The sequence below is a fragment of the Prionailurus bengalensis genome, chromosome A1 (assembly GCF_016509475.1).
Source record: "Prionailurus bengalensis isolate Pbe53 chromosome A1, Fcat_Pben_1.1_paternal_pri, whole genome shotgun sequence".
In the NCBI taxonomy this organism is placed as follows: domain Eukaryota; kingdom Metazoa; phylum Chordata; class Mammalia; order Carnivora; family Felidae; genus Prionailurus; species Prionailurus bengalensis.
In genome coordinates, this window is record NC_057343.1 from 211,591,858 (window position 1) to 211,611,060 (window position 19,203).

The following is a 19,203-nucleotide window of genomic DNA, read 5'->3' on the forward strand; positions in this document are numbered from 1 at the left end:
TCCTATTTCTTCATCTAACCTCCTTTTTGGCTTTTCTACATACTTTGACCTCTCTTTAACATGAAGAGATCATCATACAATGATAATCATTTTCATAAGTTATTAGGTGATCTCAAAGCACACATCTTCTTAGATTTTAATAGAAGCTGCTTTTATTAAAATTTTATTAAATATTTCCCAAATATATTAGATATATATTTAACATTATATCTAATTATATATCATATATATATATATATATATATGTAAAATAAACTTAACAGTCTTCTTTTTCAACAGGACTTTAGACTTTACCAAGTTATTCAGCTTAATTTATGGCCCGTCAAAATGTTCTCTCTTTAAACTATTATTTTACATCCATTACTGCCAAAGCCAGGAACCCTTTGACCCCAGGGACTAATAACCTATGCAAGTCTTAGAGTATGTGGATGCCATTAAAGAAAAGGGACGGGGGTGTATATCTTTCTTTTTTTTTTTTTTTTTTTAACGTTTATTTATTTTTGGGACAGAGAGAGACAGAGCATGAACGGGGAAGGGGCAGAGAGAGAGGGAGACACAGAATCGGAAACAGGCTCCAGGCTCCGAGCCATCAGCCCAGAGCCCGATGCGGGGCTCGAACTCACGGACCGCGAGATCGTGACCTGGCTGAAGTCGGACGCTTAACCGACTGCGCCACCCAGGCGCCCCTGTATATCTTTCATAGAGTCAGAATGTACATGAAGTGAGTTGGAGGGGGATCTAGGGATTGGGAAGGATGCATCTTAAGCTTTGTAAATCCTCAAATTGTGAATATCACAATGATATAGAACTTTTCCCATAAAATGTTGAAAACAAGTAAACTTCTTGAGATGTGTTTACCAGGTGGTTGGGTAAGCTTACTCTAGAAAAGTACACCAGCACTGCCAGACCTGGGGTTTGAGTTTGAAACTCAGTAACATTACAGATTATTTTAGTAGTTTGAGGGTACTGAAACTCATATTAAATTCATGAATGCAAGCACTTTTGTTTGTTTTGCAGTGAATAGATCATACCCACAGTACTGCATGATTTTTGACATCAGACTTGGAGTGGACAAACTGGAATACATGAACACATTTAAAGTTTCTAAGATGATATTTAGAAACTGTGGCATTGGAGAAGTTATTGAAATAACTGCGAATGTTTAGCCTTATAAAGCCTTGATGTAATAGCTTTCAAATAATTTAGAAGATTGGCAAAATTTCTTAATCTCTGCCAACCTAGTGGATATGAAAGACTATTTCAGTGAAATTACCTTAATTTGTATTTTTCTAATTTCTAATAAGGTTGAGTATATTTCAGATATTTATTCTCTGCTTGTTTCTTCTAAGAAATCCCTGTTCATAAATAATATTTACAAAGCTAAGCATGTCATTTTCCCCTTTTAGTAGCTTCTTGGCATATACAGCATAAAAGCCAAGTTCCTAAGCATTGATATAACACCTTCCATGTCTTTCCCCCATCTGCCTTTTTTTTAACTTGTTTTATTTTTTATTTTTTTAAATTTACATCCAAATTAGTTAGCATATAGTGCAACAATGATTTCAGGAGTAGATTCCTTAATGCCCCTTACCCATTTAGCCCATCCCCCCTCCCACAACCCCTCCAGTAACCCTCTGTTCTCCATATTTATGAGTCTTTTCTCATAATGAGGTTTTGTCCACCTCATTATGAGGTTTTGTCCACCTCCCTGTTCTTATTATTTTTTTCCCTTTCCCTATGTTCATCTGTTTTGTCTCTTAAAGTCCTCATATGAGTGAAGTCATATGATTTTTGTCTTTCTCTGACTAATTTCACTTAGCATAATACCCTCCAGTTCCATCCACGTAGTTGCAAATGGCAAGATTTCATTCTTTTTGATTGCCGAGTAATACTCCATTGTATATGTATACCACATCTTCTTTATCCATTCATCTATCGATGGACATTTGGGCTCTTTCCATACTTTGGCTATTGTTGATAGTGCTGCTATAAACACCCCCATCCACCTTTTATAGTAATCTGCCTCTCTTGCCTCACCTTTCATTGTTGCTTGCCTCCCTCTAAATTCCCTAGGAATTCAGAACTGCTATTTCATTCTCCATACTTTTGCTCATGCTGTTTCCTCTCTAGAAATCCTTACTATAACAGTGTTGGAATAGTGAGAAGAGAAAGGATCTTGAGGATGTTCAAGTTATAAATGAGTAACTCACAGGAGTGCCTAGGTGGCTCAGTCAGTTGGGCATCTGACTTCGGCTCAGGTCATGATCTCACGGTTTGTGCATTCCAGCCCCATGTCAGGCTCTGTGCTGACAGCTCAGAGCCTGGAGCCTGTTTCAGATTCTGTGTCTCCCTCTCTCTCTGCCCCTCCCCCGACTCACACTCTGTCTCTCTCAAAAATAAACATAAAAAATTAAAAAAAAAAAGAAAAATAAAAAAATGAGTAACTCACATCCCATAGAAATTAAGAGTTGTGCTTAAATTTCCACTACAAGTCACTATTAGCACCTGCTGTGAGGCAACGTTCCTGGCCAGTGACCTACTAAAAGACCTCTGGGGCGCCTGGGTGGCTCAGTTGACTAAGTGTCTGGCTCTGGATCTTGGCTCAGGTCATGATTTCACGGTTTGTGAGTTTGAGCCCATGTTGGGCTCTGCACTGACAGCATGAAGCCTGCTTGAGACTCTCACTCTCCCTCTGCCCTTCCATATGCTTTCTCTCTCAAAAAAATAACATTAAAAAATACTGTGTGGTGGCTGGGTAGTTAAATGTCCAACTTCAGCTCAGGTCATGACCTCACGGTTTGTGCATTCCAGCCTCACGTCAGGCTCTGTGCTGACAGCTCAGAGCCTGGAGCCTGCTTCAGATTCTGTGTCTCCCTCTCTCTCTGCCCCTCCCCTCCCCCCACTCATGCTCTGTCTCCTTCTGTCTCTCAAAAATAAACATTTAAAAAATACTTTAAAAGTAGACATCTATCAGACTCAATTGTATATTTCCTAATAATATAGTACCCGGCACACATTAGGGATTCTATAAATATTCAGTGAACCCATGAATAAATGGTGGTGGTGGTGGCTAGCTGAAAAGGAAGAGCCCAGATTCAGAATCAATTTGGGCTTGATAGAGCCTTGGTGCCACTCTAGTTCAGTATCTTCATTTTACCGATGTGGAATCCGAGGCCCAGAAAGAGCAACCTTCCCAAAGTCCACAGACTAGTTATTGATAGTGCTAGGACTCTAAAGAAGCAAAGAGGGAGCCAAAGCAAGTGCATGTGAGGAGCATTAGGGTAACAGTAGAATGTGGACTGCCATTTGACTCTCCCCTTATCATGCGAGCATTTTCTTGCACGTCCATTACCACTAACTCAACCTAGGGCCACGTCTAACTATTCCAACAGTGCCAAGTCTCCTTCCTACCCCTGCCTCCCAATCCACTCAATAGTCCCAAGCCAGATCAACAGTCCTCAAACGTTGTTTTCAGGACTCGCATCTTTCCAGTTAAAAGCTTTCAAAAGGCCACGACTGCCTATAGAATAAAGTCCAAATTACTAACATTCTTAAGCTTTCTCTCTTGTCCTAGCTACCTTTTCAACGTTCTCTCCCCATCCAGAAATGCTTCACTTGGCCAGATTCCTCTACCCGCTATCCTCTAATTTCCTCAATGGCTACCTGTCTCCCTCCGGACTGATAGTTTTTTGGTTGTCAGCAGAGGCTGTAACTTGTGCAGTCCCACGGGCGCCATGCTTAGATGGGCCGGGCACCCGGCTTACCGCTCTCCGTCTTGAAAATCTTGATAATTTCTGAACAAGAAGCTCGCATTTTCATTTAGCACTAGGCCCCACAAATTATGCACATGGTCTTTGGTCAGTTTCCTTGCCCCTCCCCCTCCCCCCACACTCCCCAGCCCAGTGTGGTCATATTGGCCATCTGCCTAGACTTAGTTGAACGAAGGGATAAAGAATGCAGTCTTATGTGCCATGATCAAAGAGTGGTTTTATGTGGTCTGTTCAAGAGCAATAAAGAAGCCCGGGCAAGGAGGTGCTTACAGGCACCTGCTCTCCCGCCAGGCGCTCAAAACCCCACCCGCAGGCCCCCGCGCCGCTTCAGACCGGTTCCAGCTGGATTCCTAAGGCAGCTCTATCGCCAAATAGAATCCCAGCCCTTCTTCTGGCCACAGCCAACCCCCGCAGCTCCTCAGGCTCCGAAACCGCAGCGGGCTCTGATTGGTTCACAGAGTTGGGGGCGGGCGTGTGGGTTTGGTGCCCACCCAGGGAAGGGGGTGGAGCTGGAGTCGGGCCCCGGGTGTCGAAGCGGCCACTGCGCAGGCGTGGATGGAAACGGACACACAAACAAACAAAACCCACCACCCTGAGGCCTCTAGCTCTTCCCCGCCCACCTTTCCCTGGCTCGGGCTCTCCCTCCTCCCAGTCGCCGGGTTTTCCCCGCCCCCGTCAACGTCTGGGCACGTCCCCCTCGCGGCGCGGGCCACGCACTGTAGTGCTCTTAACCTCTGCCCGCCCGGCGCGGAGTTAGAGGCTGGGTCTGCGCGGGCCGCGCGCACTGTTGGTGGCGGGAGCCCGGGCCTGCAGCCCCGCCGGGCGGAGGATGACTTGCTACCGAGGCTTCCTGCTGGGCAGCTGTCGGCGTGTGGCAGGCGGCCGGGCGGCGGTGCTGAGGGGGCCGGGCGCGGGAGGCCCCGCCGCGCGGCCGCGGCTCTGCGGTGACGGCGGCGGCCGGCGACACCTGGGGCAGGGGCAGCTGCGCGAGCTGGCGGGCTGTGGCAGCCGCCCCGAAGGCGGCTTCCGCCCCTCGCGGGTGGTGGTGGTGGCCAAAACCACCCGGTATGAGTTCGAGCAGCAGCGGTACCGTTACGCGGAGCTCTCGGAGGAGGATCTGAAGCAGCTGGTGGGTCCCTGCGGCCCCCGCGGTTGTGTGTGGGCTCGACCCCGGCTTTGTGGTGTGGCGAGACCTCTCGGGATGACCCTTCTACCCCGGCGCCCTAAATGTCCAGCCTTCCCCGCTCGCTGCCCTCCATCCTTCTGGCTTCGCTCGTAGACCCCCGCCCTCTGTGTATGTTGAGGGGGGGGGGTCATTGAAACTGCAGAGACCCCCCCCCCCCAAGACGGGGAGGAAGACTTGGGGGGGGCAGGGGCTCCCAGTGGGAAGGGTTTGGGGATTCATTTGCGCCCTTGCTAGCCCCACTCCCTATTCTCCCTTTGGGGATTAGCAACAACAGCCCCGAGAAAGGTGGGCCAGTGGCTGAGGTCTGGACGCCCTGGAAACCGCTCCCCAAGCCTCCCCGAGAAAAAGGGCCCCCCCGGGCACCGCTGCGGGAAGTGGGAGAGAGGACGAAGGTACCGCGGACACACCCCCTTTTACTCTGCAGGACTGCTAGGCCTGGGATACTCCAGAAAGCCGGTCTGGGCGAGCCTTTTCCGTGATGGAACGTGGTCGTCAGACAAGGTTCTAGCAGCTTGTTTTAAAAGCACACGTGTTTTGAGTTCAGAGGTTAGCAAGGGAGAAAATTTGACTTTGTGTTATTAAGTAGAAAGGGCAGGACAGAAGGCAGGTGAATCTGGCAATTATGGAATAAAGAGCCTACGTCTATAACATAGTATCTCCACAAGAGACTGTATTTGGTACAGATAGTAACATGTTTGCAGAAGTATATAAATCCATCCAAGAAAAAGCCCTGAATATCTTCTCTCTTCCCTCTCCTTTTGAAACTTCTGAACCCATGCTCCCTATCCACCAACTCTAGGAAAAGGGGAGTGAAGATGCTACCATGAACAATATGGAAATCTCTAATTGTTGATACTGTGGCCCCAAAGGTTCTGGAGTTATACATGCTTATAACCATAATCTTGTGGAATTCTGTGTAAGAGTGGACAGCTTGTTTTAAACTTCTGGTATGGTTTGTAATCTTCAGATTTTTTCGTAATATTTTGCAGAGGTATCAAAATGAAATTGTAAATCCTCACTGCTTAAATATAGAGTCTGTTTTCAGCATTAAACTTCTTGATTCTTCAATGAGTTAATTGAGCAGGGTCCCTATTTTCCTTTAATGGAGGTGCTAGGTGCAGGTGTGTTTCCTCTCATTTAGTGTTTGAAGATGTAGCGATTTATAGAAGACAACTGTATCATTTTAAAAAGTAAATCAGTTAATTTGAGTAGGAAGTTGGAGTAGTTATGTTTTGTCAGGGAGTGAAATTGGGGATGAGGCAGGGAATAATTTCAGAGGCAAGCACATTGTTTCTGTTCTGGGAAAGAGGTGTGTCCCTTGGATTGTACTCCCAGTTTTGCAAGATCTACTTTTTAGAAATTGTCAAACATATGTATAAAAATGTTTTCTATACAATTTTATCAAAGCCCCTCGCAGCAGTTTAAAGTAGTACACTCCATTGGCATGTTTGGAGTGTAGGATTGGGAGTTAGGAGCTTGGGGTTCTAGGCCCAGTTTGTGTGGTTAACTTCCTATTAGTCTTTTTAACTTCTCGGGGCCTCATGCATGAAAATGATACCTTTTTGTAGTACTGTCAGGTTTTAAAAGTGCTTTCACCTAGGTCAGTGTATGAAACAGTAGGCTGGACTAGATAGCCTCTATAGGCTCTTTTTCGTGCTGGCATTTTGAAACTCTGGATGATTTTTCAAGGCCTCAAGAAGATGAGTGTCCTCTAAATTAGGTTAATTCTGGGACCTCTGAATTAGATTGCCACTAATCAAAACATTTTAAATGTAGGCAGATCAATAAGTCTTTAGAAATTGAACTACATAGTGTACCCACTATGGGTATCTAAAGAGAAATCTCTAATAGGTAAATATTTGTCTATTGCTAGGTAATGCTGTTTGGGAGAAGAAAACTTAGCGTTAAAACTTCTGTACTATAGAACACATGGTTTTGTAATCTCAAGGCAGTGAAATAGTCGTTGTCATTTCAGTTACATTATATTGGATTAGTTCCTTACTGATTTGAGTTTACCATTTACATTAAAGCCAGTATTCAGAGTGGAATAGCAGTAGATGGAGTTGAGGCCAAATATGGGGCTGTGTAAAGTTTTTCTAAAATGGGACTCTGTAGTAGGACTGATAAGCTGGCCAATATTGTTTGCTGTTTTGCTGGGGTAAAAGATACTAAGATATATGAATAATGTGAATTGAGTACAAAAGAAAGTGGCCATGTGCTTACTTTAGTCTCTGGCACCTTACCTCTGGTGTCTATAGTGTCATGGTAACCTGAAGTTTTATACCAGAGGGTTCTCTTTTGTTGTGGAGGTGGTGGTTTTGTTGCAGAATAGGTCTCTGTAGGTTGTTAAAATGCAAATAGAAGATGAAGGATGGAGTGCCAGTATAATCTTATACCCCAAAGCCTCATGGGTTACTTAAGTAGAAGAAATACTTCTTAGTTGATAAAGCGTGTACAAAATAGGGTTAAATCTTTGAATCTTGGTCTTTCACTTTTATTGGTGGCATTGCTTTATTTTTAATTCGTGCAGTGATGTTTCCTGTGAATTTCTGGTGTAGGGTTTTACCTCTGCTGGCTCATTACTTTGCCACTCAACAAATTAGATCTTTAGATGAATCAAAGATGATTGGAAAGGGTTTTGCCATTGTAAACATGCCTTATTGGCCAAAGAGAAGGTTTTATTGAAAACTATTTTAATATATACTAAATGAGACATTAACAATTTCCACCCTTCTCTCCCTCCACCTCAACTCCCTTTAATGGTTGCCTTATTTATTTATTTATTTATTTATTTATTTAAGTTTGGGTGCGTGTATGGGTGCGTGTGTGTGCATGCATAAGCAGAGGAGGGGCAGAGAGAGAAGCAAAGAGAGCATCTCAAGCAGGCTCTGCTCTCCAGGAATTGTGAGATCATGACTTGAGCTGGAACCAAGAGTCACTTAACCAACCTAGCCACCCCTGAAGGCACTCCTAGTTGTTGTTGTTGTTTTTTAATCTTTATAATGGGATGGAATAATTTCATTTAGCAGTCCCTTTATTACTGGATTAAATTATTCATAGTTATTTCCTTCCTAACATATTTGGGAAATCCTAGCACCTTGGATTTTGTTTCCCTTAACAGTGTTTCCTGCAGTGATGGTGTAGCTTAGGTTGTGGTTCTTGGGCAGGTAATACTTTTGCCACCTGGTGTGCAATGAATGTAGTGTATATGAATATTTATCAAATTAAAGAACATGATCTGGAGTACCTCCAGGGCTTTCTAACAGAGTCTCACTCCTCTCAAATCTTTCAGATACAGGCACCAGAGTGGTCTATCTAAAGTGAACATCTGGCCAGTTTACTCCTCTGCTTAGAACTACTCAAAAGCTCCCCATAACCTGTAGAGTCACCTAGGAAGTTTGTTAAAATGCAGATGCCTGAACCTTTGCACCCCAAGATTCTGATTCAGTTTGTGGATACTCCAGACTCTGCCTTTATCAACCACACACCCTTAAGGTTGTTGGCTCTGTCCAGGGGACTTCATTTTTAATAAGCTCTCCAGGTTTGCAGGTGGTCCCCAGGTCACATTTTGAGAAACACTGCTCTATGGGAACCTTCATGATCCTTACTTAGTATGCCAAACAAGGCCCTTCATGAACTGGCTCCTGTATGCCTTTTGAGCTTTATTTCTAATCAGTTTTTGTCTTGAACTTCATTTTACACTAATTTCAAACTGTTTTAATTTTCATTAGGTGCTGTGCTGATTTAATTTTATGTATTTATGGATGAGTGCGTTAAAATGTTCAAAATGTAAAAGATACAGAAGGCTATACAATGAAAAGTCTCTTATTCTTGTTACTGGGCACTGTGTTTTTGTCCCTGGAAGTAGCCAGTGTTATCAGTTCCTTGTGTTTCCTTCCAGAAATAATCCATACATACAAATCAACACAATGAAATATTATTTTTCTTTGTCCCACCCCTTTTTACTTAGTGATAACATACTATTTAAGCTATTCTGCACCTTGTTCTTTCTTTAAAATAGTATGTGTGGGAGTCCATTGTGTGCATGTCTTAATTTATTAAAATAGATTCTGTAATGGGGGTGCCTGGGGGGCTCATTCTGTTAGGCTTCTGATTTTGGCTCAGGTCATGATCTCAGATTTGTGAGTTTGAGCCCCACATTGGTCTCGCTGCTGTCAGTGCAGAGCCCACTTTGGATCTTCTGTCCACCCTCCCCACCCATGTCTCTACCCCTCCCCTGCTTGCATGCATGCACACTCTCTCTCCCTACCCCCCCAAAAATAAACATTAAAATACATTCTATAGTGAATAACGTGTGTGTTAATTTATGTATGTGTGAACCAGGCTCTAAGATAAATACCTAAAAGTGGAATTGCTGAGTCAAAAGGCATGTACATTTGAAATTTTAATGGGTATTGCTAAATTTCTTCCCTTCAAGACTGTACCAATGTATACCTTCCCCAGCAATGGATGAAAGTTACCGTTATTCCACAAGAAGTTTATCACATTTTGGAGTTTTACCAAGCTGGGAGGTGAAAAAATGGTATTTCAGGGTGGTTTGATTTGTATCTGTTAGTGTCTTTTCCTCTGCAGCCTATTTTAGAGTGAATATTTCTCTTTCCTCTAACCAAATTTCTTTGAGGTCAAGCTCCAGATGTTACTGTCATAGGAAGCCTTCCTTTGTAACCTTGCTGTGCCCCTCTTTGGCCACAAAGTTGTGTTAGGTACTCTTCACTGTATCTTCCCAATACTTACACATTTGAGCTTTCCACGTTTGAGTATAATCTGATTATTTTCTTCTCTAGACTTCAGGGCAAAGACTGCATCTTATTCATCATCCTCTCCACCTTCCCATCCCCACCAAAAAAGGTAGTAAAACGTTTGTCTTTTTAAAAGTTATTTTTAGTTCTTTTCTCTTGGAGGCTTCCAGTCCAGAGCCGTATTTCCAGCTATCATTCTTCCGGAAGACGTTAGCTGCTGAAATCTTAAGATAGAGGTTACCAACATGAGTTTCCTGGAAGAGGCTTCATGTGTTAAACATGAGCTGAAACAAAACAGGATTTTTATTTGACCATGGGATTTTGGGAGGGGGACAGAAAAATGTGTCAAATTTTGTGCGATACAACTTGGAAAATAGAGACTTACAGTACACTCCTTCCCATAAATATTTGTCGTTAAATGGGAGACCCAGAAAGATGTAAAAGGGCTGAATATTACAGTAGCTGAAATTCCACCACTAACGTAATCATTGACCAGTGTGCTTTAGAGCCCTGATTTTCAGGCTTTTCTTATCAGGATTACCTAGGGGAGGTTTTCAAAACTACAAATATGTGGCCAGCCATGAGACTGTAAACAGCATAATTTCTTACTGTGATCCCTTTTCCTGTGTTTTTAATTATATGAATTAAGTTTTGAGTAAAAAAGTGTTTATCAATGCACATTAGTATCTTCTTAGCTAGTAAGGTGTAAGTTAACTTTATTTTTCGCTATCACTGATCTTTGTAATACGTAATAGGTGTATTTCAAAATATCACCAAATGTGCCAGTTATTTCATGCCTTAGGAAAGTTCATTATATATGATGTGGGTTGTGCAGGAGATTAGACCAACCTCCATAAGACATTTGCATTCAAGGAGAGGTTAGTCAATTGGATTTCTTCTTCCTAACTGCAAGTTGGTAGAATTAGGACACAGGAACAGAATAGTTCTTGGCCTGTGTAACTTAATCATTAAAATGAGGCTTAGTGCCCTAATGAGCATTTACATTTCCCAAGGAGGAGTGAAATCTATAGCTAATGTAGGGTTGTTAGGAGTCTCTCGTGGACAAGTCTTGGATTAAGAGCAGGGGCGCCTTGGGTGGCTCAGTCTTGGATCTGAAGGGGCGTCTGGGTGGCTCAGTCGGTTAGGCGTCCGACTTCAGTTCAGGTCATGATCTCACAGTCTGTGAGTTCGAGCCCCACGTCGGGCTCTGGACTGACAGCTTGGAGCCTGGAGCCTGCTTCGGATTCTGTGTCTCCCTCTCTGTCTGCACCTCCCTTGCTTGTGCTCTCTCTCTTTCTCTGCCTCTCAAAAATAAACATTAAAAAAAAACTAAAAAAAAAAAAAAAAGCAGGAGATCTGAGTTTGGATACTGGCACCAATCTATTAGCTTTGTAAACTGGATCAAGTAACCTAACCTCTTTCTATTTATCAGTCTCTGACTTTGAAATAGGTACAGTGTCTGTTTTTCCTTGTTTACATAATTTTTAGGAAGAGCAAATTGATTGATAATTTACATAATTTAAAGCAGCATAATTAGGATTTTTAGCCACAATAATGATCATTATGTAAATGTCACCATTACTTACTAAATTTTGCACCTAAAATGGTACTGATTTGGTCACTTCAAAATAGGTTCCTTTGTAAAACAGATGGCTAAAGTAACTGAAGACTTATTGAATTTAACTTTTGCTCATGTTTTTTTTTTTTTTTTTTAAGCCCATTTCTTGGAGGAAGTGATAGTTTTGAATTGTTTACTTTCTTCTAAGAAGTATTTTTGTGGGGTGCCTGGGTGACTCAGTTGGTTGAGTGTCCAACTCTTTATTTTGGCTCAGGTCATGATTCCAGGGTTGTGAGATCGAGTCCCGTGTTGGGTTCTGTGCTGAGTGTGGAACCTGCTTAAGATTGTCGCTGTCTCCCTCTACCCCTGTCCCCTGTTGTATTCTCTCTCTCTCTCAAAAAAAGTATTTTTGTAGTGGAGAAAATAATTATAAAAATTATGGTCTTTAAAAATAAGATCTAAAAATATGTTTAAAAATAAAACTTGCTTACAGTGTCACTAAAAATATGTTTAAAAATAAAACTTGCTTACAGTGTCACTATTGCCAACATTCATGAAGTTTGTTGGTTAATTTGTTTAAAGTGTCACCCGTTCATTGAGCACTTGCTAGGTTCTGGGGAACCACAGGTGAATAAAAGGGTTCCCAAATGTATGGAGAAAATATTTTAAATTGTGTTATAACTGTAAGTGGTCCACGGGAATACAGAGAAGGGAGGGAGTAATTTGGGAAAGGTAAGAATGAAAGAGAAAAAGATGACCTTTGCATTTTTTCAACTTTTAAGTAGACTTGCTAGTTATCTTTTTAAAGTTTAGACTTTCAGTTATGAAATGTTTTTACCACATAGAAAACTTTCAAAATAGACCCCTGTATATCCAGCTACTGAGACTTAACAGATACTAATATTTTGCCACATTTGCTTGAGATACTTACAAAAAATTTTTTTTTAAATATTTATTTTTGAGAGAGAGAGACAGAGTGTGAGCAGGCGAGGGGCAGAGAGAAGGGGAGACACAGAATCCAGAGCAGGCTCCAGACTCTGAGCTGTCAGCAAAGAGCCTGACACAGGGCTCGAACCCACAAGCCATGAGAACATGACCTGAGCTGAAGTCAGACCTTTAACCAACTGAGCCACCCAGGTGCCCCAATGCCAGAGATATTTTTAAAGGGAATGTTATAACTAAAGCCTTATCATTCCAACTTTTTCCCTCCCTGTATCCCTAGAGGTAACCACTAGCCTGAAGTTGTCAAATATATATATATATATATATATATATATATATATATATATATATATACACACACACATACATATCTTTTTCATGCATATGTTATACATTTATTAATGTGACCATGCCCATAAAAAGTGTATTGTGTGTCTTAAAGTTACATCAGTAATATATTCTTTAAATTGTATACCTGTTCTTTAGAAATTTGCTTTTCTTATTCACTATTGGTTTGAAACTTCTCTATTTTGATATATGTTAATTCATTTTAAGTGCTGTCAAGTATTACACTGTTTGGATAATGAGGTTGTTTCTAGTTTTTTCTATTAAAAAATGCAATTAGAAGTACAAATAATATTTCCATAAGCACTGAACATCTCCCTGATACCCCATGTTCTCATTAGCACTTGGTGGACTTTATTATTTTTGCCAATATGATGAGAGTGAAATGAGATCCTTTAAGTTTAGGGTATTTTAATTAAATATTAAAGAATAAGGAAGAATTTATATGTCAAGGGTAGAGAACGGTACTAATGAGACAGTGGAGAAGTTAATCTTTGCCAGCCAAAAGAACTGAGATATTTCTGACTGTAATCTACAGTTGGAAAATTTTACATATGACTCACTAAGTACATATACTCGTATTTGAAATAAAAGGTAATATGAAACAACTGAGCAGTTGCGTGTAGTAGAGTTTATTCTTAATACCAGTGCTGCTTGTGATCAATAAATTGATGTGACAGCCATTTTAAGGGCAGTATGAAAATCATTGTTCAAGAGTGAGTATATAGAAGGGAAACAGGTAGGCTGGACCTTATCAGGGTATTAAATGTCATGTGCAGGAGTTTGCTTTATGTCCTAGTCATTTTCAGTGTTTTTTAGCAATAGAATACAACTGTCAGTCCTGTTCTCTTTCCCCACAAGAGGAGTGGAGGGTCAGTTTTTCTGAGATGTTAGCATTCTGGGCCTAGTATGAAAGCAGGCTTCTGGTAGTGGTGGTCAGGTTGGAGGACTGGGAAATAAAGACTTTTAAAGGAAGCAGTTAGAAATTCTGGAGGCAGGCTATTGGGTGACACCAGATAAGAGCTGATGTTGCCCAGAACTCAAGCAGTGGCAGCATGACTGTGGACAGATTGGACAGACAGTTTACAGGTACGATTGTTGTTCTTCACCACTGACTGACTGTGGAGATTGAGCGTGAGGGAAGAATTAAAGGTGACGCCTGCGTTTATTCTGTTGCTTATATAAATGTAAGTATCATTAACTGGTATACGGGACTGAGAAGAGCAAATTTGAAGGAGGAATATGTAATCAGATTTAGATGGTTGTGGGGAAAGGTACCTGATCTACCAATGGGGGAGTATAAATGCTCACGTTGAAAATTTGAGCCGAAAGCTTAAAGGAAAGATGGGAGCTAACAGTGTATATTTCATAGTTGCCAGTGTATACTTGGGCCATCAAGTCCTGCAGCAGGGAGGTAACTCCAAGAACACGAAGTGGGAGCAGGTAAGAAAGTCAGAGATGGAACCTTGAGCAATCCCAATGTATGAGGGAATGGGTAAGCAGGATAAAAAGAGGAAGGCAGAAGTAGGAAGAGAATTATGGGGAAAGTAAAGGTGAGTGCCTGGGAGGAAGGCTAAGTGAAACTGAAATGATCTAAGATAAATGCCAAATATAGCTGGAGAAATATTTAGGGTTCACTGTACCAGGCCTGATCATGCTAAGTGGAATAGTTTACTTTCTAGCTGTTGACTAGGTGTTTCTCATCAGTGTAAGGCAGTTTTGAGTTAACAGTGTACCATTTAGTTAAGTGGGTACTCTTTTTAAGAGTGCTTCAATTCTGCCTAGTGAGTTTACATACCAAACAAACAGGTCATTGTCTCAAAAAGTTTGTGTATTTCTTATGCGTTAAATTTGAAAAGACTATTTCCTTCCCTTACTGAGCTTTCCTGTGACTTATTACAGAGAGTAGAAAGTAGTAACATTCAGCTGACTAGTAAAATAAGTTAAAAATTTGTTTCGTAATAAACTCAGTTTAGGTCAAGTAAAAATATCTATGATACTTTAATAAAAGCAGTTGGATCATTTAGGAAATAACCTATCACATCTAACTTTAATGTGGACAAATTTTTGCTGGTTTAGAATCCATTTTTCCGTTCATGCTTTGTTGTATTTTAACTTTCAGGCTACTTGGGCAGAAGTGATGTTCGCTTTTGGAAATTTTGTAGGAGAAACTCTTTTTGCTTGTTTGTTATTTTTTTAATGCTTATTATTTAATGTTTATTTTTGAGAGAGATAGAGTGTGAGTGGGGCAGGGGCAGAGAGAGGGGGAGACACAGAATCTGAAGCAGGCTCCAGGCCGCGAGCTGTTGGCACAGACCCTGATGTGGGACTTGAACCCACTAACCACGAGATCATGACCTGAGCTGACATCGGATGCTTAACTGACTGAGACACTCAGACGCCCCACAATATGCTTTTTAATTCTGGCATTCACTCTACTGGACAAATTTCCTACTTGATTAAATGGATGTTCATTGAAGATATTTCTAAACTTCTCTCTCAACATTTTATTTACTTTTATTTTATTTAGAAGACATATACTTTAAAAGGAGAATATTAATGGTATGGTAGTAACATTATAAAATGTCACTCCAATGGACTAGGAAAGATAATTCTTGAATGATATATGTCTTTATATCTAAATGTTATCCAATTTCAGTGAGCTAACCAGTCCTTTGTTTGGATTGTGTGGGGTAAATTCCAAATAGAGTTCATAAATCTGAACAGAAGAGAGCTGCAAATCCAAGTGGAGTAAAGGTCATCTAACTGCCTTCTAAAATATTAGAAGATTAGTTTATCTTTGGTCTTCGAGTAGCCGTATGCAATGTGTTAAAAATCCATTTAAAAAATTGGTTGTAAAGTAAGCAAAAAAAATTTTTTTAATGCTTATTTATTTTTGAGACAGAGCACGAGTGGGTTGGGGCAGAGAGAGAGGGAGACACAGAATCCTAAGCAGACTCCAGGCTCTGAGCTGTCAGCACAGAGCCCAATACGGGGCTTGAACTCACGAACTGTGAGATCGTGACCTGTGTTGAAGTCGGACGCTCAATGGACTGAACCACTCAGGTGCCCCAAATAGGCAAATTTTGAGATCTTGTTAACTACGTAATTCAGGAAACTTAATGCTGTATTTGGTATTGAAACCAAATTATAGTTTTCTGAAGTCAGGCTTTCTAGTTCAGTTTAAACTTGTAGTCCTACAAATATACCTTCAAAAAAAGATCTTTCGGTTTTTACATAGGGTTTTTTAAAGAGAGATGTTATACTGTGTACTATATGACATGTAATAAGACAGAATTTGTTTTATTTTGATATAGCTTGCATTGAAAGGCTCTAGCTACAGTGGACTGCTTGAACGGCATCATATTCACACCAAAAATGTAGAGCATATTCTAGATAGTTTACGGTGAGTCATTGGGATTGGATCTTGGATGGGCTTTTGTATTCAGGACTTTTAATTTTTATTTTTACTAGAAGATGATCCTGTGATTTTTAGTAAAGATTTCCATTATAAAATAATTTTCAGAAAATTATATCGTGGTTAATGGAGTTGACATTGTAGTGTTTCTAAGGAAATTTTTGTACTCTGAAAATTTCACAGATTTTCAGTTAATATTTGGTCTGAGAAGTGCGTTTTCCACAGAGACAATTCTGTATACATTATGCTTGAACTGTGTATGTTATGTTTTTTTAAACAATACTAGATTATATGGGTGTTCATTAAAATATTATTTGAATGTCTGAATATCATAGAAACTTCAGTTAATTCGCACCTTTTGGGATGAGCACTGGGTGTTGTATGGAAACCAATTTGTCAATAAATTTCAGAAAAAAAAAAAACAAATATGTAAAATGAAAAAAAAAAAAAAGAAACTTCAGTTAATTCAATTAATGCAGTCAGTGAACAAGTTTATATAAGAGAATCAGTGTGAGAACATGCAAAGTAGAAAGTATTTTAGTTACTGTTTCAGCGTCTGACAACTGAATGAATATTTTGGATTTAAAGTAATGACTATTTTGTTTTATAATTAAAAGTCTCTCAAGATGTGACTCTTCTAGGACATTTTTGTATTAATGAATTTTAGCATCAGGAATAGAGAAAATGAATTGAAATTCTCATTTATCAATATTGCTATTTGTCAGGGACTGTAACAACATGTTTTTAAAGCATGTAAAGATTTGGGATCATTATTAACTTTCAGTTTACTCTTGTGCATCTTGACTTACCATAGTTAATTGGCTGTTGTAATTAAAATGAAGCTAAGCTTGCAAAGCTAAACATAAATTTGTTTATAAAACAAGTTTATTTTACATCATTGTAATAATTTGCCTCTCAGAAAACATCCTTTAAGTTATTAGTGGAAATTTTATGTAACGTTTACTTTCTTATCTTAGGAATGAGGGAATTGAGGTTCGCCTAGTAAAGAGGAGAGAATATGATGAAGAAATTGTTCGATGGGCAGATGCTGTCATAGCTGCAGGAGGTAACAGTTTTACAGAGGGAAAGATTGGAATACAGAAATGCTCTTTAATATACATTTCCAGATACCCTGTAGTCTAGCTGTGTTGAAGGCTTCAGAATCCTACCACAAGATGCATTTTTAGATTTTTAGGATAAGATTTAAAAAGATCTGCTATATGTAACATTTTGCTTTTTTAGTGAATGATGTTATTGTGAGGTTCCGTGTATATTAAAGGTATATTTAACTTCAAATATGATTCAAAGAATGAGTTGTAACTGTATTTTGGTTTAGTTATACTAGTCTTAAAAAAAAGTTGAAATTATTTAAGAGTTTAACAGGATTAGATAAATTTCATCCCACTCTGACTCTCATATACTTATACCTATTTTTTCCTGAGCTTTATTATTAAGTTAGTGAACATTCTTTCTAAAGCTTTAAATTGATAGCATTTGTTAGAAAAATCTACACCGGACACTTTGTTAGATATATTCTCATTAAAATATTTTATGAGTTTGGATTGATGTTATGACAGAAAGAAAAAGAATTGGCTAATAGAAGTGATAGGATTAGAGCAGTAGTTCCCAACTGGAGGCTACTACTGGGCTCTAGCATGTAGAGGCCATGGATACTGCTGAACATCCTGTTATGCACAGGACAGCCCCCCACAACAAAGAATTATCTGGCCTAAAATGTCAGTCTTGCCACTGTTGAGAAATCCTGGGTTAGGGCTGGTGGGTAGAAAGGCAGTGGAGAGGCCTCTGGTGGTCAACAGGATGGGGTGGGAGTGAGATTGTTAAAATAAAAGTACTTGTGTTCAGAATGATGTTAAAAACTAGTTTTGTAACAAATCTGGTTATGTAGGTGATGGCACGATGCTTCTGGCAGCAAGTAAAGTCTTGGACAGACTTAAACCAGTTATTGGAGTAAACACTGATCCAGAACGGTAAGGAAAAACACATTCTCTTTATTTGCTCTGTGTGTGTGTGTGTGTGTGTGTGTGTGTGTGTGTGTGTGTGTGTGTTGTACATACAGTTATACTTTGCTCTGCTTAGTATCTATTTCTGATAAATCTTAAATTTTGGAAGGTCTTTATTTCCTCTACCGTAGTCACATTGCTGTGCTCTGTTGCTGCAGAGAGTTTACTGTGGTGCATGATGTTTAAGTGAAAGCATCATTGTTCCTGGTTATCATGAATATTAGAACCATGTTCCAAAAACATTTTAGAGATGAAATTCAGGCACGTAGAATTCATTTCTACACAATTTTTCTTCTTTAGTACAAGTTGTTTCCAAGGATCTAGCTCTTGCTTATAGCTCAGGCATGAGAAATATATATGCATTTAGCTGCCATTGGTGGTAGAAAATTATGATATGGGATGGACAGGTCCTCACATTTGACTTCCCAGGTAGTCTGGGAGTAGGATCTGTGGCAGGATAGACCTGAGCCCTTGACCTACGTGAGTATTGGTGTCCTTCAGTATTGCTGAAGAGCGATGAGTTAATGTCCTATCTTCTACCTTTCTTATGTCTCTCATCTCCATTCCTGGTTATATCTCCACTGATTTTCTGGGTGACTTCATCAATTTAATGAAGAGACCAAACCCTGTCATCACTTCTTTTTTTCTTTCCTCAGCTTCACTGACATTTAGCATCATTCTATTCCAGCCACCCACAGTATGACCATACCTGGACTTGATGATCATCTAGAATTGCCCCATCTCGCAAATCTTAATTCCACTCTGACCACAGTCTCCTATCTTTAATAGCAGTCTTATTCCCTCAATTCTGCTAAGTCTGCCCTTTGGTTTTCAGTGCATTGAACCCCTCTATTTTCTTCAATTAATTTTCCCTCACTTCATTCACTTGCTTGACAAATTTCGTAGACATTTTGTACCATTGTCTTTCTGCTCAATCCTACCTCTGTCAATCATCCTTTTTATTCCTCCATCAGCACTGCTGAGGCCATCTGGGTAAAAAAACTAGAAACAAGCTTCGTGGCCTAGTTTGCACCCCAACTTACTTCCAATTTGTAGTTTCTAGCACTTAGAACTGGACCCAAAATTTTCTGTGTGGCTCAGGTCCTCTCTCTTCCCCATTCTGTGTGGTAGCTTCTTCAAGCTATTTAACTTGTATATATTCCCTCCTTTCCCTACCCTTCCTCCTCAGCATTAGCCTTCTCC

At 40.2% G+C, this 19,203-nt stretch overlaps 1 protein-coding gene across 2 annotated transcripts in view; it reads left to right on the forward strand.

Annotated features, from left to right (window-relative positions):
• Positions 1-4,372: 4,372 nt before the first annotated feature.
• NADK2 (NAD kinase 2, mitochondrial) overlaps positions 4,373-19,203 on the forward strand; it is a 49,054-nt gene continuing 34,223 nt past the window's right edge. Inside the window, exons 1-4 of one of the 2 annotated variants that reach the window (XM_043599839.1) lie at positions 4,373-4,899; positions 15,879-15,967; positions 16,957-17,045; positions 17,886-17,967. In XM_043599839.1, coding sequence (XP_043455774.1) covers positions 4,600-4,899; positions 15,879-15,967; positions 16,957-17,045; positions 17,886-17,967 — 560 coding nt within the window. In that variant the 5' untranslated portion in view covers positions 4,373-4,599. The remainder of the gene's footprint in view (positions 4,900-15,878; positions 15,968-16,956; positions 17,046-17,885; positions 17,968-19,203) is intronic. The other variant, XM_043599846.1, reaches the window with a different exon arrangement.